This window comes from Olea europaea, chromosome 6 (genome assembly GCF_002742605.1).
Source record: "Olea europaea var. sylvestris chromosome 6, O_europaea_v1, whole genome shotgun sequence".
NCBI lineage: Eukaryota > Viridiplantae > Streptophyta > Magnoliopsida > Lamiales > Oleaceae > Olea > Olea europaea.
In genome coordinates this window covers 25880677-25905038 of record NC_036242.1, presented here as the reverse complement: position 1 = coordinate 25905038, position 24362 = coordinate 25880677, and the positions used below count along the sequence as shown (strand labels likewise).

Below are 24362 nucleotides of genomic sequence, written 5' to 3'. Positions count from 1 at the left end.
CGACGAAATTTTTTAGAAATTGCCATCATACGGTCACATGTTAATCGAGAAATATCCAGGAACTATTGCACAAATTGAACTCGACTCAAATAATAGGTTCTTGTACTTCTTCTTAGGGTTCGGGCAGAGTGTACGTGGTTTTCGAGAGTACATGAGGCCAGTAATTTGTTTTGATGGAAATCATTTGAAAGGCCAATATAAGGGAACACTACTAGTAGCTGCAGCGCAAGATGCTAACCTACAAATATATCCTCTTACTTGGAGTGTTGTCGATGGGGAAACAAATGTATCATGATATTGGTCCTTTGCGAAGTTGAAAGATGTCGTTGATGATTCAAACCAGCTAATGTTTGTGTCGGACAGGAAGAAAAGTATTAAGCAGGCAATTACGAAGTTGTTCTCACTTTCTCACCACAGTGCCTGCATCTGGCGTATTGAGAAAAACTTCATTGCTAGGTATAGCAATAGCAATGTCATATTCTTGTTCAAGTGGGCAGAGCTAGCATACCGCCTATCGAAATTTGATCAGTTCATGACACAGATAAAAATCATTCGATCGTCAATGGCATCTTACTTGGAACATGTTGGTATATCCACCTAGTCACGGGCAAATTTTGTTGGTAATCGGTACAACGTTGTGATGAATAACATTACGGATCACTAAATTCAATCCTAAGGCGACAACAAAGTTTCCCTATAATCTCGTTGGTCGAAAATATTACGTCATTGATGCAACGATGGTTCTACGAGAGAAAAAGCACATCCACGAAATCTAGTACGACTATGACACCAAAAATTGATGATGAATTGAGAAAATCATTCGATGCCGGTGCAACTTTACTAGTACAAAATTTGGACGAACTCGTTTTTAAGGTAGGTGTAGCTACCGAACTTTGTACTGTCGACCTTATAGGTAACACATGTTCATGTCGAGAGTTTCAAATGTGACAAATCCCATGTTCACATGCATCCTGAGCTTCTTGCACAAAAGAAAAATTATTGTATGATTTGTGCTCCCTTTACTACACCACAAATGTTAGCGAGCTGCGTACAACGAAGTTCTTCACCCCATTGGCCGAGAGTCAGATTGGGTTGTTCCTCAGTCTATTTTTTTCGTCGAAGTTTTATCCCCGAATATACGTAGAGCACCAGGTCGACCTCCTACCCAACGTCAACAGTCAAGAACTGAAAGGTCAACTTTGACACGAAAATGCAACCGATGTAGGGGTTCTGGACATAATAGGCAAACATGTCAGAATTTGACACCTTTAAGTGAGACGTATACTTGAATGACATTGTGTATTTCGATCGTCAAATGCCCTGATAACATGGATTATCAATGTTTTGAATATATTTTTTCGTATTACTTGTTTTCTATCTGAATTGTTCATCTCGTGTTTTGAATGTTGTTGAATATATTTTTGACTTTTACTTCTTGTTTCTTTCTTCGTGCTCTCTTTATAGTACTTATCTGTAACTGCTTATTCTAAAATTAAGTTCATAATACATTCTGAATCCTTTATAAGGATTCACCCCATTTTTTGTGATTTTTCTCTTATATTATCCTTATCATTCAAAATTTTATAGCGTACGAACAGGAAAATTCGAATGGGCATTTCACTAAGTACAAACAACACTTAATTTTAGAATATCGTAATGGATATAAACAAGAAAGCCCAAGTTTGGGGCATAACTACAAATAAGGGAAATGGCGATCACATATATTCTTATGGGCATTTCATTACAATATCATTTCGTTCATCATATAAGTGAACAATCATATATGTAATTCATCACTGAGATTTTCTTAATCATTGTAAACACAATGTGGTAATGGATATAAAAACAACTCATGAATGACTCATTCTCCTAAGTCATTGAAGCAAAGAAAATGGTAATCACAACAAAAGGAAGCCATAACTCCAATACATGTCGTAGACAACTATTATACAAAATGGTGATCACCCCAAAAAATATTCATCACCTATATGGATTTTATAGTACTAGTATATGTACGTAAACATTTCACTTACGATGATTGCATCTTCTACATATCCTCTACCACGGACAAAGAGGACACATCCCTGTCATACTCCTCGTCAGAGCTTATGATGATCACATCTTCATTTTCGGCGGGAACTACTCCAACATTTTCATCCAACAATACATGATGTGCTTCCAATTGGACCTCTACTAGGACGATCTTACAATGAACTTGAATTGGTTCAATTTCATCGATTAGATTCGAAAAAAGAATAGGTTGAAGGCAAACCCTACAATGGCGGTTCAAAGGTTGACGAACATATGGAACAAAGGCATTGCTTTCATCATCCAAGTCCGAGTCTATGATGATCGGGTTGTCCGCGGAAGACTCGAGTGGGTCGAAAGTGATAGTAACATCAATAAAAGGAGTATGTTGAGTTGATGAAGATGTAATCAATGGAAAAACTAACTAGTGCTATGAATTTGTTAAATTCCCGTCTGTGCATATTCAAGTAAAATCCAGCCTTTTATAGTGGAGAAACACTTGTCTGTTGAATGCATGAGAAGATATCTGACCAACCAATATGGTTGAAGTCATTCATGGTGATTATTTTATAACTTTTTTTCACATCAATATGGTTGAGAATGTACTTGTGCTTGGCATACCAATTTTAAATGCTATAGTAATTATAAACCTACTTGCTATAGTTTTTGCAGTTAATACTCCAATTGGTTGCCTTCACTCTTCATTAAAATTGGTTGGATCATATTTATCTTGACATTTGTTGCCGTTCTCGACATTTGGAACGTCGTTATCAACATTAAATAGCTGTTAATCTCGACACTTAACATTATAGTTGTCTAGAACGACACTTGGACCAAAAGAGGAGATTTCTCTACATTTCAACGATTTCCTGACGTTTGATGTGTCGTTCTCGATATTACATAGCTGTGAATCTCGACGCTTGATATTTCATTTGTCTAGAATGACAGTTCGAGAACATATTACATACCACCATATAAATCGAAATATGCAAAACACTGTGTAAACCAAAACATATATTATGTACCACCACATAAACTAAAATACATGTTACGCACCACCACATAAAGCAAAATGCATATTACAAACGACACTATCATGAACCGACTGATCATCAATAGTCTCGCAAGCAAAGTACAGCTAGCCACTACAACTTTTTCACTATCGGGAATGAAGAAAGTATTCGTTATGACAAAGATCAACCGCAATATTTCGTCTGTATAGTGACATCCTCTCTGCTGAAACTGATTCTATTGGATACCCTAGAACGAAGCATTCTATATATTTGAGTACAAATATTATGCAATTTGGCCTGTACAAGAAATAGTTTTTCGTTAGTCAAAATTAGTATATACGATAAATTAACTGCGATTGTAAATAACAAGAGTTGAAATGCTCACCCATTGTTCGCACATGGTAGATAAGGTAAAATCTCTAGCTTCATTCGTTCATTTCTATGTTTATTTATATCTCGTCTGGTGGACAGGGGTGGACACTGCAATAATCCTTGAACGAGTGTGCATGTTGCTTCTGCGTGTGCGTTGATTGTATCTGGTGTGTGAACATTATTGCTGCAGTCGTATATGTGAAATTTTCATTTAGGAATATTGACCAGAAAAAGATACCATTCATTGCCTGAATATGAGCTTGAAATTAATAAATACTTGCATTCTATCCGTGGACGACCAGCTACATGTAATCTACCATTGTCGTAGTCTTGTCGGCGAGTTCCATCCGATTGACCTCTCTGGTTTCCCATTCGAAATTTCATTTGCCACCTCATTTGCTGAGAACACTCCTCTTCAAATTGAAAGTCCAAAATTGCATATTGTTTATTGACGCGAGTACAACCTTCATTCATACACTGCCTCAATAACTTCAGCTCCAACGCAATATGCTAATGAAATAAATACATGTAACATATATAAGACATATTAACTATGAAGGTAAATTGATTGTGATTGCTAACCTTCACTCACCGTAATATTTAGATCCTTCGTCGGATCCATTAAAGTTCTCAGCATGTCTCTTCCATAGACATTGTCATGACCATCGTCCAAATATGCATTGTATAACATAATTTAAATTAATGTCGAATAAATCAACAGAGAATTTTTGACATTGATATAATAATGTTTAGCATTTGAACTATTCAGAATGAGTTAAATTTGTTACCCAGATTGATTTTTCGATATCCAATTTCTAATGTTTTTGTACTTTTTCATGTCGTAGTCTTCTAAGGAACAGCCTGTAGATGACGAAGACTGTGTGTATTTCATTTTCTTTCCCCTTTCTCTTCTCCATATGTCAACACTTTCTGTTGGTTGAGACGTTGATTTCTCATGCGGTTGATCAGTGGGATTTGGACTTGCATGGGGAGGAACATCCTGCTGCTTGGAACCTATAATAGCTTTCATGTTGGATTCCCAGTTAAATAATCTGTATAGCATATTCTCATTCTTTTCGTCAATGTAAGATCTCACAGAACATAAACTTGTATCAACATAAGACTGCATGTGCTCTTGTTACTGTTGGAATAATTCTTCTTGCTTTTGGAGAATCGCCTGATAATGGGCTTCTTGTTGTTGCGATTCCTGGGCAATATGAATGTTAAACATATATGATAGAGAATTATCCATGTATGACTGCATACCACATTGCATATAATCTGGCAAGGATTTGTTATGTTGCTCGAACAGTCGCTTTTGGCTTTCAAGGATAGCATGGTTTAGGGCTCTTGATTTTTCAACAAATTCTGCCTTCAAATTACCACATAGACTGGATACATCGGATATCATATGCTGCATGTACATACCCAACATTTCTTCCATTCAGTTTTCAGTTATATATCTAGAGGCACCAGAAGCAAAACTAGACCCAACTCCAGTTGAAGTTCTCGATGTACCATGACTGGTCGTTTCTTGCACACGGATGTTATCCGGTATTGGTTGTACTACATTATCTAATTCTCCATTGACAATGGCATCTAATATACTATGTTGATTGTCAACTGACAGTGAAAGATTTGTGTACCACAGTGTTTGTAATTCTTCTTCTGTAGGCTGCAGCACTGCAATGAATTCGATCTGTAATCATAACAAACTATCAGAATTCATTTGTTTAATTAAACTTGTTAATAATTAAATGTGAATGTCATTCTACATTGAAAATAAAAAATTCATACATCTTCAGTATCCAAAAATTCTTTAACAATCGATTCCTTCAGTATAGTATTAGGCCTTCAATTATAGATTCGTGGAATCTGCACCGTTTTGTATCTACGGCGACCAAACTTTTGTCCAATCTGTGGAAATACTTCATAAATCCAATATTGCAACATAATAAAGGAGAAATGTGATGTATATAATTATTCTCAACGTAATGAAAGAGAAATGTGATGTATATAATTATTCTTTCTTTGTACAAAAAAATTATACATAATACGTCAATAATTAAAATAGGAACAGAATACCTGAAATGCGAGTGGATAGCCTTGTAGTGCATACTTACATTCTGTTTGTTTCTTATGTTGCTTCCTTAGTATTATTTCCAATTGTGAATCTTTCAATGAATTTAACAAAACGAAAAATGCTATCCGGCCACATGGATACGTAAGGAACTCATCAAGACGTTCAACCATGCACGGAGTTCTATAACCAATTTGTCTTAAAGTCGGTTTCAACGCACACTCAACCAACATAACTAATCCCAACTTAAATTTATCTTCTTCATCTTCACACATGTGGAAAGTTTCAAAAAGCATTCTATTGCTAATTTTTTTTGCGCCATTGAAGTATTGATTTCTAAGACGATCGTTATTATAATCAATTTCTATGGATGGTTCATGGCAAAGTAGTCCAGTAATGAGGCAAAATTCTTGCATTCAAACCTAGCAAGATGATCATTTAACCGTACCCAAAGTTCATTATTTTTACCACAATGTACAAGTCTCATTATAAATTCGTGTACCAACTTACTAGTAAATTGTTCTTCTTCTCCTTTAAAAACAACTCCATAAATAAATTCATAAAAATTACTACACATCAAAGAACATTATTGATTTGCATCTATGAATTCTACAAAATCTTTAACATATTCACGATTTGGATACTGAACGATGGTAGCAGAAAACCATTGTTCTGGAGACAGAACGTATTCTAAAGACATCTGCATAAATTATACAAGAATTAATATTTTTAAACAAATCTAATTATTTTTTGAGGAAACCTTGTACACTAAACATACTATATGTGTCCAATTATTCAAGAATTAATATTTTTATTTGATTTTACACATCTAGTATACTAAAACAAATACTTTTAAGTGAAGTTATTTAAGAATTAATATTTCCAAACAAATATAAAACTTTTTTTCACGTCTTGTATACTAAAAAAAAATTAAAATCAAGTGTAAAAATGTTGAAAAATTAATTTTTCAAACAAATCTAATAATTTTGTTTACATATTTCGTAAAACATACTAATAATAGGGGTGGGTTTAAAAAAATAATAATAATTTAAAAGTTCCGCGTGTCACGGCGTCTCCGTGTGTCGTCACGGAGACGACTGTCTCGTGATTAATGGAGATAGTTTTTCGACTAAATTGTATTTTCGTGTCAAAAAAATATATTTTTTCGATGATATTCAACTAAATGCTAAATAGCACAAATCTTGAACACAAATTTTGAATTACTTATCTTCTCCGATCAAATGAGCGCATTTTTTGAGTGAATGTGGAAAAATCTTTCTGGCTAATTGTCTTTCAAAGTGAATGTAAGAATGAGACTTTAATTAAAACGTGTGGAGAGTGAATGAATGTAACAATTAGTTCTAACTAAATGTGTGGATGGGGGAGTGAATGTGAGAATAATGAGTGAATGAGAAGAAGTAGCTAAAAGTGTACATTTGAGTAAATGTCAGAACAATTTTGTTGTGTTATGATAATTGAATATTGTTGATAGATTCTGTATATAGAGAATATATTCGCTTGTTGTGTTGTGATAATTGAATATTTTTCACACATTATGGATATATATTAATGGTTTCTTTATGCATCAATGTTGTGATTTGTTGTGTTGCACTAATTGAAACTTCTTGGCAAATTATAAATTTCTTTAATTGAATATTCGTAACTTTTTTTGTTTAGTTTATGAAATTACTTTTGAAAATTATTATATCACCCATTTTTCCTTCTTATTGTAAATAACATTTTCTTCAAAAAAAAAAAATTTTAATTCTTTTTATTCCATTAAAATTTTATATTGGCAAAAAAAAAATTTAACGTTTTGTCCGATTCAAATTTTATATTGAAAAAAAAAGTTTGATAAATTTCTTTAATTTATTAAAGCTAACCGAGTTAATTAATTTTTCCTTACATCTCATTTTTTATGTTCGAGTAGGATAACGAAAGACAGAATTTTTCTTTTGTTGTCATAAGTAAAAGCTTCAAAATACATCATTTATATTTTTTTAACCTGAAGTTTATTTTGTTTTCACTTACATAATAACACACAATCACACATATGTTCACATATTATTGAAACAAAAATATAAGGGACGTTAACATTTATATTGAAACAATATATTTCTTAACATTTCACTCATTTCAAGACATTTGACGTGTAGTTCTCGACATTAAATGTATGCTAATCTGGATAATTGACATTACATTTGTATAGAACGACATTTCAACTAAAGTATAGTATTTCCCCACATTTCATTAGAACATTGACATTTCCTAGTCCACTATAGGAGATAATAAATTTATAAACTATTTTCAACATACAACCTTCCGAACATGCCACTAACATATAAACCACAAGTTTACATCCACAAAATATTATATACCACCATATAAACAAAAATATGCAAACCACTGTGCAAACCAAAATATATTTTACGTACCACGACATAAACCAAAATACACATTGAAAAATCACCATATAAATCAAAATATGTGAACCTCTAAATTTGAATCAACCTGAAGTTCATATCCAATCACCATTATGTGCCGTCAACCAAAATACATAGACTACGCATCCCTCTTACCCCTCTTGCGACCAGATCGGGTGTATGGCGTCTTTGTGTTCGCACTAGCCTTTTTCAGCCTCAACGATCGAGGTCTACGTGTAGTTGGATCAGCTGCCATTGAAGGTCCAAAAACGACGCTATCATGAACCAGCTGATCATCAACGGTCACACCAACTGTAGGTACAATGGCTGTGCCTCTTTCACAATATCACAAGCAACATATACTGACTCAAGTATTCCAACCCCACCTCCTGACGTTATGGACACATCAGGGATATTACAAACAACTGGTTCGGTTGCCTCTCCGACATCCTGCCTATCCGCAGAAATATTGGGAATCAAATCATCATGTCGGGGCTCGTCTCCACCGCGATCGTCATGACCAAATCCACCATACTCAGCAGCAACATTGTGTTGCCCAATTTCTATAGCAACTTCATCAAACCTTCGTCGAAGCACATTGATCTCATCGGTGACATGATTTATCAAACCACACACATGACCTCCCAAATCATTTTGGAAACTAGCGAATCTTGTGTTCATCTCTTCCTTCAAATCGCCCATCTTGCTCTCAAATGTCTCCCGTTGTTCTTTCAAAATATCTCTTATCTCATCTAATGACACATGCTTTCAATGATCAGATCCCCATGCTCTTCTTCTCTGCCTTCAACGTGATACAAATCTCGATGATGAGGTCCACCTTTGTTGCCTCTTTGGGATTTATTTGGTTGATGGTTGTTGTCATCGTTCTGTATGACATCATCTTCAACTGGACAAGCTCGTATTTCTATTGATTGAGCAACAAGACCATCTAGAATGGGGCCAGCTACGTCTTCCAACGGAAACTAGATCGACGATGTACGACTACAATTCTTCTGCAGCAATTGCGTGCAGCGTTGCCCACGAGTGCACCACAGGGGAAGGAAAAATAGGCCAAATGAAATATTATATATTGCGAAAGTGTAAGGCAATTACTTATGTAAATTGCTTACATCTGTCTTTTCAAAAAAATCTGAATATGTTCGGGAATGAGGTTGTTTCATGCCAGACCACCGCAACATCCTCGAGACATCGTCACACATCTTACTCGAGAATTGAGCTCCCAACTCTGGGATTGCCTCGTACGCCCAAATTTGCATGACATTTATAACGGTAATATCCATATTTGGATGTAAATAAATATGTGCGATTAAAAGAACTAAAATGAACCAAAATAGATGTATACCTGGACAGCAAGAGGGAATCCGTACAATGTGTAAGTCATCCTATCACAATCGTTCACTTTTGCTATGTCCGTCTTTCTTCCCCATCCACGTAGCAGTGATTTGATGAGAAGTTGAAAACATATCATCCCTCATGGGTAGGCATTGAAGAAATCCAAGTCGTCAATGATGGAAAGAGTTGTCGAATGTATTCCTATATTTCGATCTCTTGAATTAAATACCTCTTCAATAATTAGTACCAACCCAAGCTTGTAACGATCGTTACGATTGGTACATTTCAAAAAAACTTTCTCCAGGTCGCTACAAGTTATCCGATCCATATTAGCAAACATTTTATCCTATAGACCGATTTTTTCTAGGATTTTGTCAACTTCGGTACCTTTAGGCACTGGACCGTACTTCAAGCCAGTAATTAGTGCGAACTCCGACAGTCCAAATCGTGCAAACCTTTGTTTACCTTAAACCAAGCCTCAAACCGCTTTCGGCAAACCACCGATCTGTTTACCATTTCATGAATTAATTCAGAGGATAGTTTCAGCTCCGGTAACATTGCAACATGTCCTATACAACTCTCCTCCAACTGACGCTTTTGTTGTGGATCCAATTTGTTGAGGACAACTGATATGTATTTTGTGTTGCTCACCTGCGACACATGGGCTCATGTTTTTCCTCCGAAATTTTATATCAGTGTGTTATAATCATCTACAAATCAAAACAAATGAAAACAATACTTTAACAAATAGTATGAGAACATACAAACGAAATCAAATATAGCATTCTTGTTTATAATGCAGTAAAAGAAAAATGATTTTTACAATACAAAAGTTTGATAAAATACCATATCTAAACTAAGCTGTTTTAATTGTTGAAATTAAAACAAACCTCGATTAATACCAAAACATTTTAAAATAGTTCATGTTATTGTAGTTCTAAAACCTTATACCCTGCTCAGTGGCAAATCCAGCACCAAAGTCCAGTTAGGGCGGAGGTTGACATTTTCCATTAACCATCAACAATCAACAATCATAATAGCCCAGACGTTTATTAAAATTTGATTAAATAATATTAAAAGTTATTCAATATATATGTAAATGAGATTTCTTCATTTTATTACAGAGCGCAATTAATTATAGGTCTTTTTCCTGTGGCTTAATCATGTGACTTAATGATATGAGATCTGAAATAGGGTTTTTACAAATGGATCTTATACATATCTTGATGCTAATTCATTTAGGAGTTTGAAATGAAATAAGATGAAATAGGGTTTTTACAAATGGATCTTATACATATCTTGACCTGATTCATTTAAGAGTTTGAAATGAAATAAGATGAAATAGGGTTTTTACAAATTCCTGCAGGTTGTTTAACAACCTAAATATGGCTTCTGATCTGAATGCGGAACTCTCTAAGAATACTGTCATTTTTTGTCTCAAGGTTTGGGAAGTTATTGGGATTATTCATTATTGTCGCCTCATCACCATGTGATTTTCTTGAAATACAAATAAACCCAACAACAGCAGATCTTGACTTAGAAGAACACCCAAAAATCAAATATTTTTTCAAAGTGACCCAAACGGCTAAACCCAATTTCCAAGTACTTCCAAGTTCCAACAGGTAACAGACAACATCGCAACAGTGAACAGTCCAAGTCAACAATCAACTCAAACTAAACATTCAAATTTTTCAACATTCACAATCCACAAATCACATAACATAGATGATAAATCATGGATGCAGTGGCATAAAACAAAAACATAACCAAAAAAAAAGAAAGAGAGAGAGAGAGGAGAAATGGCTCACATTCTACAGAAAACGTTGTTATGCTACCGACCTGTCGTTCCCTTCCCTTCAGCTTCGCCCAATCCCCAATTGTCGGCCGGCGGTCCCTTCCTTCTCCTTCAGCCACAAAATCGCCCCAGATCCCTCCCAATCGCTCGTTCAGATTTCACAGCAAGTAAATGTAATTGATTTGGAATTTGAGGGTTATGAAATTGGGGTTAATTTAGAGGGAAATGAACATGAGTCTTGGGCTGGAAATAGAATTTCCTAACAAGGGTATTTTTGTCTAAATAATTTGAAAATGGATATTTTTGCAAATGACTAGGTGAAATTAGACATTCTATGAAATTTTCTCTAGAATATTTTGATGTGGTCATTTCAAAAACACGCCCAGTCCGCAACCCACAGAACAGCTTGAACTATTTTTCTTATATTATCATCCCACTTAGAAACTGAACTATCGCAGCAGCCTGTGGCGGTATTGGTGGTGGTCCAACGGAAGGGAATTTCTGGCAAGTCTCGTAACAATTATATAGACCACATTTTTTCTTGTTTTCGATGAAAAATGCAACTCCTTTTGTTCTTTCCCAGAGCAAAACCTGATGTTGAGGTCTTGAGTTTAAATTAAAACTCATCACCTCTTGAATGAAGCGAAATTAAGTACCAAAGCATAATCGACATTGCATAATATCAGAGAAGCCGACAACATTTCTCTAATCTTTCACCCGCGGAAGCCGCAAAACTTTTCCCAACGATGACATTAAAAGGTGCAATTAATATAGTTGGCCGACGGATTGGGTGATTAGGAGATTTGGCCTACGTGGCAAGTCGTTATTCATTCATGGGCTATGCTACTGGTACACTTCTTGTTTATATAATCATTTACACTCCTCACAATGAGAAGTGCCTCATATAATTTATTATGCTTTTGTTCCCTCCATGTGAGGAGGGGATAATGGATTATGCCCTCGTTTGGTCCCCATGAAATTCCATTACATTACATTCCATTTTTTTCTTTCATATTTTCAACCACACAATCTTCCATAAAATAATATTATACGTAAATCGAAAACTTTTCATTCTTTTTCAGCCGCTCATTTTTCAAAAAAATATTATTCTACTCATTCTCATTTTTCGAAAATGGGGGCCAAACGGGAGCTATGTACACCGAAAATGTAGAATTGGACTCATTCTTCATTTAAACATTGTAGTGCGGTATAGTTGTTTCCAGTGATTTCCCATGCAGTCCTATCCAGTTTCACTAAAGTCGCAAAAGAAATTAGCAAAAGGAAAGGAATAAATCATTAGAACCGCAGCCAATCTGAAGATGAGGTGCTTTCTTGAGAATTTCATTAAAGTCGCTCAATTTCCTTTGTCAATACGTCAAATTTCAATTTTGTTTCAATTTGATCAGTATAACACTTTCCTATGTAACAAAAATATATTCATTACATTTCTCACTTTCAATTTTTGACTGAAAAGCGATATAAATTTGTAATTCTTAGCTCAAAAGTTCTGCTTTTTAAATATATTTTAACCCATAAACAAAATTTTTACAAATTGAAAAACGTGATTTTTGCATGATTGGAGCCGTATTGAAAAATGAAAATGAAACCTTGTGTGAGTTTCCGAAAAAATAGTTTGTGACTGAAAAGAAAATTTGTTCAAAGTTGGGTGACCTCTCTTAGTAAGGCAAGGGTTCATTCCGACGCTTTACGCTTATATATCTCCAACCTTTTCCACCCAAATGTGGAAAAATCTCTCTGCAAATTCTTTCCCGCGCTTTACAGTCTCCGATCAATGGCTCCCAAATCCGACACCTCCGAAGGTAATATATACACGTATTTACGTAAATATGCATGTGCGCTATCGAAATACTGTTCTTCAGTTTATAATTACATTTATTTGAATCAAACCCTGTATTCAACTATTGATTTATTTCCGTATATTTATTTTCAGGAATCGTGCTCAAATTCGTCAATGAGGTATAATTTTATCCATTTTTTATCATTTCTATAATGTTGTAGTTCTGCGTTTGCTTTACAAAATTTTCTGTCGCTTTTTATTTTTAATCTCATATTGTTAGTTTCTGCCAGTTTATTTTGGGATGTGCAGTAAGGGTTTGATTTCCATTAAATTCTGGATTTTCATTACTTAAAACATTTGGGAACCACGAAACTTTTTTAGCCCAACATCTATGTTTTTCTTCTCTTATTTTCACACTTGTCAAACTTCACAAAGAGAATTGAACTTTCTCTTGAGAAAAAAAAAAAAAAAAAGAGTTTGATTAACTTGTGGTCAATTATTTACCTACTGTTGTAAATTCAAATTACTTTTGGTAATATAAACTGAAAGAAATTTGATTAGTAAAAGCGTTAAAGCGCGTCACCTACATTGAGTTTTTTGCTCTTATTGCCTCGAGAAATAATTTCTTCTATTCTTAATTTTATTTCTCCTAAGTTAACGCCATGTGGAATATTTGTATAGTTACTCATATGGGGAATATTTTTGTTGACATGATTATTGAAAATAGTTGTGTTCTCTGTTTCAACTTTCAATTACTTGGGGACTTTTTCACTATCTTCTTCTTGATTTTTATTCTTTTGGCAGCAAAATAAGCCATTGAATTCCCAGAATGTGGCTGATTCCCTGCAAAAGTTTAATCTCAAAAAGGCTGCAGTACAAAAAGCTTTGGATAATCTGGCTGACAGTGGGAAAATATCGTTCAAGGAGTATGGCAAGCAGAAAATATACCTAGCTAGGCAAGACCAGTTTGACATTCCAAACACTGAAGAGCTTAATCAGATGAAAGAAGAGAATACCAAACTGCAAGAACAGCTTGTTGAACAAAAGAAAGCTAGTGCTGGGGTTGAAGGAGGTTATATATATTTTCTCCTGTACATCATTTGTATTTGTTTCTGAAAATTAATAATTAATTGTTAAATTCATGCAGTTCATGGTACAGCTTACTGCAGTCTGCATAATGTTGTTAAGTTCCATGAGACTGTAGTTACATGGTAGCCCCTTGGAATTGGCCTTATAATGGGATATGTTCAAAAAAGGCATGAATACAGTGCATTCTCAAAGTTCTGGTAGTGAAAGAAGTGCAAAATACAGGCTGCCTGTGTGGAGTCACTGTCTATCTTTTCTGCTCTTTATTGTAAATATGGTGTAGCTTTGGGTTGTTGAGTGATCTTGTTACTTTGACAAGATGTGATATTTTGAGACCCAGGGATGGTTCCATTATCTAATCTGGTATGCATGCATGGTGATTGCAGAGATTAAAGCGTTGCAATCAAATTTGACATTGGAGGAGGTGCAAGCAAAACAAGTCAAGCTGGGGAAAGAGGTAGTTGATGTGGAGATCAAATTAACGTGTTCTCTGCTGGATGACAGAAATAAATTTTAATTGCATTGTAATTTTTCACAGGTCAAGCAAATGGAGGAAAAGTTGATTAAATTAAGGGAGGGAGTTACTCTGGTGAGCCCAGAAGAGAGACAAGCTGTGGAGAAGATGTATATGGATACAATGAATCAATGGAGAAGACGGAAGAGGATGTTCAAAGATATATGGGATGCAATTACTGAGAACTCCCCCAAGAATCTTAAAGAATTTAAGGTGTTCCTTTAACTCCTGTCCTATGCATTTCAATTTTTCTCCATCTTTATGCTTTTTTGAAACAAGTAGTTTTATATCTACAGGAGGAACTTGGGATTGAGTATGATGAAGATGTTGGTGTTAGTTTGCAATCTTTTGGTGATCTAGTGCAACATGGCAAGAAGCGATCCCGAAGCCAATGACCTTCTATAGCTACTCTTACAATTTAGTCAAAACAGTCAAAATCGGTGTTCATCATTTCTAAGGTATATGCAGTTGCTTGTGTTTATATGTATAAAAGTTTAGACTCTTGAAACACGATGAATGTTTGCTTTCCCAGACCTTCCTTTTGAGCCTCTTACAGGCGAAAATTATCTTCTTTCATCCCTTTTCTATTTACCTTGGATTTTCGAGCCTGTTTAGAAAATCTCAGATAATTGCTGTTGCCAGGCAGAGAATATAGATGTCAGTTCTTTTTTTCATTTTCATTGTTGACAAATGCACATAAACAGGACTATTTAGATTAAAATCGAAATCTAACAAGAAATTGAATAATTATATGCTTCACATATGGAAATTATGAACTCGGGAGTGCAACCGAGCAAACATTACATAGAATTTGAGAAACCTTATGATCATATAACAGAAACAATTCGCAGGATGGCATATACTAATACAGGAAAGCTCAAAAAATCTGTTTGTATTACAATCTGCTGTCACCGACCATATGTGCGTCTGGTCCTTACAGAAATTGGACTCTTTTTAATTTTCAAATGTTCTACACCCTGGCCCCTTATTTCATCAACAAAGCTTTCCCGAGAATTTTCAGGCCTCGACTCCATTTCCATTCGAGTTTGAGATCTAAAAGGAAAAAACTTTTGAGATGAATATTGAGGATCTCTGCTGCTCCCTTCTGGTATCTTGTCTTGAATGTTGGAATCAAAGTTATAAGCCTTCGGCGATCGTGCTATGCTTTCAGGTTCATTTTCATCATCACTTTCATCAAAAACTATCTCCGTCTCCAATGTCTGTGTCTGAATCTTTTCATCAGATGACATGTTAGTTTCCTTAACATTGTCATCTATTGAATCCAAACTAGAAACGGATGGTGATTTGCTAACCTGTGTTCCGTCTCTCTGCTTAAACTGCTCCATACGTAAACTTTCATCTTGATTTTCCAAATCATAGTTCTGAACTGAATGGATTTTCTCATATTTCAGTTCAACTTGTTCATCCTCATTGGTTTGAAGTTTAGATTTCACAAATTCAAGCTTTGGTGATACTTTCCTCGGTTGGAGGTTTGGACTACTTGGGTCATCAGGATCAGTTGATCCCGACCGAGACAGTTCAACCGCTGCTCTTGCAGCTTCTGCAGCATAAGCTGCTGACTCAAAAGCTGCTTGGGCTGCATCAGCCACATCCCTGTATTTCTTCCTCATATTTACTGGAACTGATAAATCTTCGACCCTTTCTATATTTTCAGGCTGTACAACCCTATTTTCTCCTGGATTAGAAACTCCTGACAAGGTGGAATGGTTTTTCTGCTCTGAATCCAGAATTTCCTGAAATTAGAAACAAACATGTATCATTATTTAATATTCATAAATGATCGAAAAACGAATAGACATTTCCCTAATATAAATTGCATACCACTCCAGTGGCTGATGGAGTCTCCTCAATTTGAAGAACAATGTTATACTCTGAAGCGATCTCCTTAACAACCTTCATTTTGTTCTCCAAGCTTGGAGTTCTAGTTGACAGCTTTTGTATAATCTGCTCATAATTATATAAATATTAGAAAATTAACATCTTATTAATCATTCTCTTAAGTATATGATATAGTTGCCAACCTGAAGATTAACTCCACAATTGTTACGCAATTCAACAGCGCGAGCTGCAAATTCTTTCCCATATCGTGATATGAGAATTGCACGAATCTCTTGAAGTTCTGGGAATTCCCCACATCTTGTAGTGGCATAAATCAAGCTTGACGCAGCTTCCTTCAATTCATCAGGACATACTCTAAAACACAGAACCAAAAAATAAATTAATTAATTAATTAATTAAATTAAAATTCCTATTAGGAAAAAACTCAAAAGATTAAAAAAGAAAACATGGAATAAGAAACCAACTTTTCTTGTTCTATGAGGTTAATTCTCTCTATCAACAGATTGCAGTAGCCCTCCATAACAGCAAAAACATCCAACATATTTTGCTCTTTTAATACTTGCTCAACCTGAAAACCATTAATCAAAAAAGTAATAACAAATCATCTGGGAAAAAACAGCATATTACAGCGTAATAGTGAAGCCTTTAAACAGAATAAATCTCTTCTATTCAAGTTCAACTACATACAGATAAAGTCTTTGGAAGTTAGAAAAAGTACCCTTAGAAGAGCTCTATCATGGTGGCCAAGATTAAGGAACTCCACCACATCGGAGCGGGCAACCGAGCAGCGAGCATGGCGCTGGTTCTTAAGCACGGAAAGGCGGGATAAGGCGAGGTTCAATGTGGCTTTGAATTTTGATGTTTTGAAGCCCTTTCCAAGTAAAGCATCTAATTTCCTTCCCATGTCTCAGTTATCAAATCTGTTTCTTCAATGAAAGTGTTCTGTGTATAGCACTGTGTGCAGCAGAAAGAAGGGTAGAAGAGTACAAACGAGCCTTGCTCGTTTGCACCTTTGTTGATGATGAAGGTAAAGGACTGGACTGTATTTATGCGTGTCTGAATATATTCATATGTATGCGTGTGTTATGAAATAAGCGTGTGGGGATTTTTCTTCTTAACGAAGTTTTCCCCGTAAATAGGCATGAGATTTGGTGATAGGAAAATTGCACAAATGGTCCTTGATATATTTGCCTTATTGTAATTTAGCTCTAACTTACCATTTTTTATTTTTATTTTTTTTTTGGGACAATACCCTTCAGTTTTCTAGCATTATTTAGGGTGGAAAAAAAATTTCAATCGTCAAGTCAAATTGAAACTACGATTTTGAAATCGTTGTTTCGGATCCAGTGAACCTATCAATGTTTCTATTTGAAATTGAACCAAACAAAATCGTTCATCAAATTTAAGAGGAATTACTTATATTTTTACTTAAGATGTATTAGTTCAATGTATATTTCAACAAATTTACTTGATAGTTTGCTTTTATTGACACCATGAAGAAAATGTTATTTATGATAATAATTTTCTTGTTCACTCAAAAATAAATTCTGAAAAGTTAAGGGTGCGGTTGATTTAGTTTTCCTTTTTCCTTTTTCGGTTTCAAAACGATTTTAGTTTTTCCCGAAAATGGCTCGTTTTCCGCGTTTTGAGCGTTTTGGATATTTATGACTGAAAACGCTAAAAATGATAAAAAGTCGTTTTGCGTTTTCAGTTATAAATTTTAACTCGTTTTCGAAAATGCGTTTTCGAAAACGAAAAATGGAAAATGGCCCGAAAACAGCAAACCAACCACGGTCTAAATTTTTTGGTTGAAACTTTGTATTATTTATTTTAAGCTTGTATTGAGACATACATTAATGTTGTAACTTTTATGTTCAGAATATTTTAGTTTATATTGAGATTGTAGACAAATTTATTTATTTATTATTGAAGGATATTATTTTTATGTCGTTAAAAAAGTAGTTTGAAACAAAATCAAACCGCAAAAATGATCGGTTTGGTTTGGAATCGTTTTAAACGATTTGGTTTGAAAATAGTTGTCAAAATTGAACCGCATTAATCCTTAGGTCATTTTTTGTTTCCTATGGCATGGATTCCGTTCATTTAGCTCTTGTTTTGATCCCCATTATTTTTAAATACATTTTTTCCTTCTTTTCAATCACATAATTTTCAATAAAATAATATTACAAAGTCAAAATTTTTTCTTATTTTTTAACCACACATTTTTCATTATTTACTGTTCCAAAATGCATTTTTAACCATACAAGCTATTAATGTTTTAAAATGTCAATATTTTAATTAAAAGGGAGTTATGCCTTTATTAAGAGAAAAAAAAATTAATATGATAGTCTTTATATGTACACGTTGTAGGATTTGTCATTTAAATCGTGATACTTTGGATTCTAAATCACTAAAATCATGACATCCCGATATTTCAGGTGTTAAAGAGTGAGAAAATAGTGATTTCTTTCATGGCTGCATAAAGGACTGTTCTATTAAAGAATTTTTTCCCGAGCATCTCTAAAAGATTTCAAATATATTATGCTGTTTTAGATAATCGATGCTTAAAAATAAGTTAAAAGAATAATCTTTTAAAATAGAAGGTGAAGATGATTATCTAAAAACACACAGTTTTTCTTACTTTATAACAATTGCATTTAATAAACTATAAGTTTCGATTGTGAACTTAATTTTCAAATCATATTTGAATTGGTTGATCATTGACATATCAAACAAGATGTTAAATAAATATTAGGAGATGTCGATAAATGTTACTTGAAAAAGTAAAATGAATAATCAAAATTGAGATTGTTGTTAAAGTGAATAAAAAAAAATTACTATCTATAATGAATAAAATGATCTTTATAAATAAAGATTATATAAAAATAAAAAATAAAAAAAATCCAACCAGGTAGAATAAATGTCAAATTAAAAGAAACAGGGAACAACGAAAAAGAAAAGGCCATACACCCTCGCATCTCGAAAAGAGGAATAAGTTGAAGGACAAAATTGAATAAGGTCAACAAGTTAAGGATTAAAAATTCAATTTTGCTTTGTTGACATGCTACGTCGTCCTGCTTCCATCCTGGAAATTAAGGTCCCGTCAGGCGGTCCAATTGAAGAAGTCCGGATATTTTATTTCCCGTGTGGAAATAGAAAATATTTTTTTGTTGCCACTGCAAAATAAAATATTATTATTTAGAATCTTCATTTTTGCTTCTCAACTTCAATGACATTTTTTCGAATTTATGTCAAATAATTTGAAATTTATGTTACATCAAGAGTAATGTTGCATACATGCACAAAGTCTAGCATAAATATAATTGATGAGCTATTGCACACGACTCATATAAAATAATTAGCTTGGTCATAAAAAGAAATTAAATATTTAGGAATTGCCTCTTCTATTAAGTGCACATATCATGAATTTTCTACAATATTAATTTATACATGACGTATTTAATCGTTGGTTTATAAGTGAGACTTATCTTGAATGAGTTTCTCTTGAATTGAGACTCAACATTTCAATTTGGACGCATCTCTTCTCTACATGAGCAAAGATAACTTTATTCATTGTCATCGGAGCCGTGGTTTGTTAAATTGGTGTGCAAAGATAAATTTAGCTTTGAACTTATATAGCAAAAAATAAGTAAATTATAAATAAAGTAGAAAAAAATGGAAAAACAAGCGTAAATGGTTTCATGAGTAATGTTATGTAGTCTCATTGGGGTTACAATCTCAATTTAAATGGCGTTAGATGATAGGTTAAATGAAATGTGAAATTAAATTATTCATTTAATTCTACTTATCATTGAATGCCATTTTAGTGTCGCCTGCACTGGGATTATATAGCATTAGTCTTGTTTCAGGCTATGCATAGTTTTGACCGTTGAAGAACTTAATACGATAGCAATTAATAGTTAAATGAATTTCATTATCATATGATAATAAAGAATAAAATATGGCCACCCTCTGTCCCTCGAAATTTTGCCCTTAATTAATATTAGTAATGTTTTTATTATGTATTTGTAAAATTATAATCGTGTAGAACAAAAGTAGTTCACGAATGTGTTGGGCCATGCCACCTTTAATACTAGTATAGACTTGGATCATAATTTTATATGATCGCACTATATTTTAGTGCATCATGTTTAATTTTATAATTTTACTTCATTAGTTAAATTTTAATGAAGGGGAGTTATGCCTTCGTTAAGAGGAAAATTTTAACATGATATTTCATTAGTTAAATTTTAATGAAAGTGAGTTATCCCTTCGTTAAGAGAAAAATTTTGACATGATAGTCTTATATACGCACATCGTAGGATTCACTATTTGAATCATGATATCTCGAACTTTAAATAACGACATCTAAACATTTGAGATGTTAAGAGAGAGAAACAAGTAGATGGTGGAATCGACTCAAATTCTATGATAATTTGAATATGTCAAGGTCCAATGTGTCAAAATTTAAATACACAATTCTTCCACGAGTGTACAAAGAAGAATTGTTCTACCAAAGATTTTCTCTCTTGTTATAGCTACTCCAAAAACTTTAGTGGACGGCTTTCAAAGTAAGAAGTAAGTGAAAATGGCTTGTTACCTAACAATTATTCCATTCTTTGAATGACCCCAAGACAAGCATTCCCATCTTGCTTTTGAGACCGATCACGAGGGACACCGTCCATAGTCTTGGTTTATATAGAGGTGGTGGTTTGAAATGCCCGTTTGGGATCTCAAGCGTGTCATTCAAATAAGCTCCCTACACAATTGATGATGAAAAGAAGGCTTCCACTCTAGGTGACGTTTCTTGTTTTCAGTCTGATACATCAACGGCTCAACTAGACAAACAATACTCTCAAAGCTATAGCTGCTTGGAGTCCGATTTTGAATCAAATATTCCATCCCTCAACGGAGGCTCGCTCAGAAAGGGTGCTATATCATACATTTTGACTTATCTCTACTATACAAATCTATTTTGGAGAATTTATACTTAAAAAAAGCCCTCCGTTTGGCCTCCATTAAATTAAATTTCTTTTTTTTATTCTATTTTCAATCACACAATCTTCCATAAAATAATATTATACATAAATCGAAAACTTCTTCTTATTTTTCAACCACCCATTCTTCAATAAAAAAAAATAATAAATAAAAAGTTCACTCATTATAATTTGAAATAATGGTGGCCAAACGGGGGCTTACAAGATTAATTTTTAAAAATAGAAAGCGAGGTTGATTCTCCAAAAACACACATTTTATTCTTATTTTATAATAATTGCATTTATAATTTCAATATTCAACTTCTTAAATTATTCAAATCAGAGATTATTGTTAAAGTGAATAAAAGATTTTACTATCTAATTTAAATATATTTTCTAGTATGCATAAAATACTCTTTATAAATAAAGAGAATATTAAAAACATTCCAACTAGTTAGATTAAATGTCAAAGTTAAAAGAAATAGGAAACAATGAAAACACAAACGAAAAAGAAAAGGCCAAACACCATTGAACATGAAAAGAGGAATAAGTTGAAGGACAAAATTAAATAAGGTCAATAAGTTAAGGATTAAAAATTAAATTTTACTTTGTTGACATGTCTACGTCGGCCAGCTTCCATACAGTAAATTGAGGTCCCGTCAGACGGTCCAATTGAAAAAGTCTGGATTTTCTGTTTCCCGTGTGGAAATAAAAAATATTTTTTGTTACCACTCCAAAATATAATATTATTATTTAGAACCTTTACTTCTCGACTTCAATAGTGACATTTTTTTGATTTTACGCGTCAAATAATTTGAAATTTAATGTTAAAATAAGAGTAATGTTGCATACATGCACCACGTCCAGCATAAATATAATTGATGAGCTATAATTAAATCGGTTATAAAAAGATATTAAATACTTTAGAATTGTTTCTTCTAGTTAAGTTCACATATCATGACTCTTCTACAATGTTACACTACATGTGCAGTGTGTTACGCCTTGCCACCAAGGCTCCCACGTGAAGCCTACATAGCATCCCACGTGGAATGACACCCCGCAGAAAACTAGCCAAGGCTCGTCCCATCATGACAAAGGTCAATTATCGAAGCCCTCACCCCGAAGTGGCTGAAGCTCGGAGCTCCTATCCTAAGTGCATTCANGTTCACAAATGTGATGGGCCATGCCGCCTTTGATCCTAGATTAGACTTAAATCATAACTTTATATGATCACACTATACTTTACTGTGTCATGTTTAATTTTATAATTTTATTACGTTAGTTAAATTTAAAATATGTTAAATTGTTAAGAAGTTTCTTCCAACGGTAACGCAAGCATTAGAAGCAATCTCCTAATTAGTCCAAGAGGTCTTTCAATTTATCTCTCTACTTTTGATTGTACAAATTACATTTTCTTTTGATTGATATTGAAAAACATTCAATTAATGTATTTGCTACTATAAATCTATTAGCTATCAAAATGATTCGAACCTACTAAACCCATCATCCGAATGTGTAGAACTCGTGCCATGTTCGAACCAGAATCAAATTAACTCAAACCAATCCAACAGGTTCAGAGGTCATTCATATGATACACAAGATTGATTGTGTAATTTAATCCAAGTTGTGAGTATACAATTGCTCTTGTTCCCTGGCCTGTTGGAACACATCCCGTGATTTACCTCCCTCACAATGCTCTAGAGACAGAACAATGAGGGCCCTCAAGTTGGGGTTCAACCTTTAATCCAAGTTGTGTTGGTGGTGCTGCCGAGGGGACGGTAAAATTCTCATGTAGATAGCACTAACCACGCAGAAGCAGGCATTTTAACTACTTTCTTAGTTTCTCATGCAACAGATTAAATGTTGTAATCACAAGAGCCATCAACTCGATGATAAACAGCAACAAGAAAACGGGATTAATTTGTAAGCTTCCATGAAAGAGCACTTACTTCAACATCCTTAGTGAAGACACAGAGAGGTGGTTCACACTTCCTTTCTCCAGTGTAAAAAAGTCTTGCCAACATTAAACTACTTTTCCTTGCATTTAGACTTGATTTTCTCCCCCTTTTCTTTCATTTTTTTAGTTTTATGTTCTACATTTTTCGCTTATTAGAGACAATTTTGTGGAGCCCACTCGTAGCAAATAAGCTTCACAAATCATGAGTACTTAATCAGCTCGTACAACAAGCTAAAGAACATGACTTCTCAAATCCCAGAACCAACCAAATATGAATCCAAGTCCCCGTGCCAGCAAATTCGACAAAATTTGGTTCCAAAATAGAAAAAATGTGAAGACAACCATTTTAAACTTTTTCATAGCAAGATCTGTTTCGAAGAGTCTCAATTTAAAACGAGCGGCCATTACGAGAACGTGAAATATAACCTCATTTAGCCCTTATGTGCCATGCATAATTGGGCGCAACGCAAGATCACAAAAAAATAAGCGAGCGCAGGCGGATAATCTATAAATATAGTAAAACCAACTTTTAACCTCATGAACTTTTAACCTCACTTCACTGGGAGAAATATACAGTACTATCTTGGCGTCCTCGTATAATAATCGAATACAACTAGTTATACCTACGCAAACCATTAAAAACATGTTGATCGCAAAAATAGGTAATGTTTTCCTGGACAAGACCAAAAAATGTCACAAAGTGAGAATGCGGACAAGCAACTAGAAATCCTGCTAAAAGACACTTCTGTTAAGAGTAACTGGTCATTCTGAAGATTTGTTTGTATTAGTTTACTCCAATGTCTAGCGATATATATTAACTTGTTCTCAAATCACTCGATTTAAAAAAAAAAAAAAATAAGAGAGAGAAAAAAAAAAAAAAAAAAAAAAAAATTTTTTAAAATTTTCAGAATCACCACAACACCACCTCAAAACACCAAAAAAAGAAAAAAAATTAATTTTTATTTTTTTTTTTGAAATTTGTGTTTCAGTTTTGTGTTTTGAGTTTTGAATTCATTTGAGTTTTGTATTTTGAGTTTTTGTTTTGAAATTGTTGAAAATGCGTTCTTTTTGTTAGTTTCTCAAAACAAAAAAAAAAAATTTTTTAAA

The 24362-nt window shown here is 33.9% G+C and overlaps 2 protein-coding genes across 3 annotated transcripts; one reads left to right on the top strand and one right to left on the bottom strand.

The window, feature by feature from the left end:
• The first annotated feature begins 12809 nt into the window (after positions 1-12809).
• LOC111396262 (homologous-pairing protein 2 homolog) lies at positions 12810-15109 on the top strand. The gene is made up of 6 exons (XM_023022645.1): positions 12810-12884; positions 13016-13041; positions 13667-13934; positions 14335-14405; positions 14487-14675; positions 14759-15109. The coding sequence occupies exons 1-6, from the start codon at positions 12857-12859 to the stop codon at positions 14855-14857; spliced, it is 681 nt and encodes a 226-aa protein (XP_022878413.1). The 5' UTR covers positions 12810-12856; the 3' UTR covers positions 14858-15109.
• Positions 15110-15191: 82 nt separating this feature from the next.
• Positions 15192-17414, bottom strand: LOC111396261. Of its 2 annotated transcripts, XM_023022644.1 has the most exons (6): positions 17041-17414; positions 16787-16890; positions 16505-16676; positions 16305-16427; positions 15776-16216; positions 15192-15694 (listed from the first exon to the last, which is right to left on the bottom strand). In XM_023022644.1, the coding sequence occupies exons 1-6, from the start codon at positions 17224-17226 to the stop codon at positions 15371-15373; spliced, it is 1350 nt and encodes a 449-aa protein (XP_022878412.1). In that variant the 5' UTR covers positions 17227-17414; the 3' UTR covers positions 15192-15370. The 2 variants fall into 2 exon arrangements, with proteins under 2 accessions (XP_022878412.1, XP_022878411.1); XM_023022643.1 differs by having other exon boundaries at positions 15192-16216; positions 17041-17413.
• Between the last annotated feature and the right edge of the window lie 6948 nt (positions 17415-24362).

Coding starts and splice junctions, on each gene's coding strand:
- LOC111396262 (XM_023022645.1), top strand. CDS start 12,857: ATGGCTCCCAAATCCGACACCTCCGAAG. Junction 13,042..13,666: donor TGCTCAAATTCGTCAATGAG/GTATAATTTTAT, acceptor TTCTTTTGGCAG/CAAAATAAGCCATTGAATTC. Junction 14,406..14,486: donor AAGTCAAGCTGGGGAAAGAG/GTAGTTGATGTG, acceptor AATTTTTCACAG/GTCAAGCAAATGGAGGAAAA.
- LOC111396261 (XM_023022643.1), bottom strand. CDS start 17,226: ATGGGAAGGAAATTAGATGCTTTACTTGGAAAGGGCTTCAAAACATCA. Junction 16,891..17,040: donor ATGATAGAGCTCTTCTAAGG/GTACTTTTTCTA, acceptor AATGGTTTTCAG/GTTGAGCAAGTATTAAAAGA. Junction 16,677..16,786: donor AACCTCATAGAACAAGAAAA/GTTGGTTTCTTA, acceptor TCTGTGTTTTAG/AGTATGTCCTGATGAATTGA.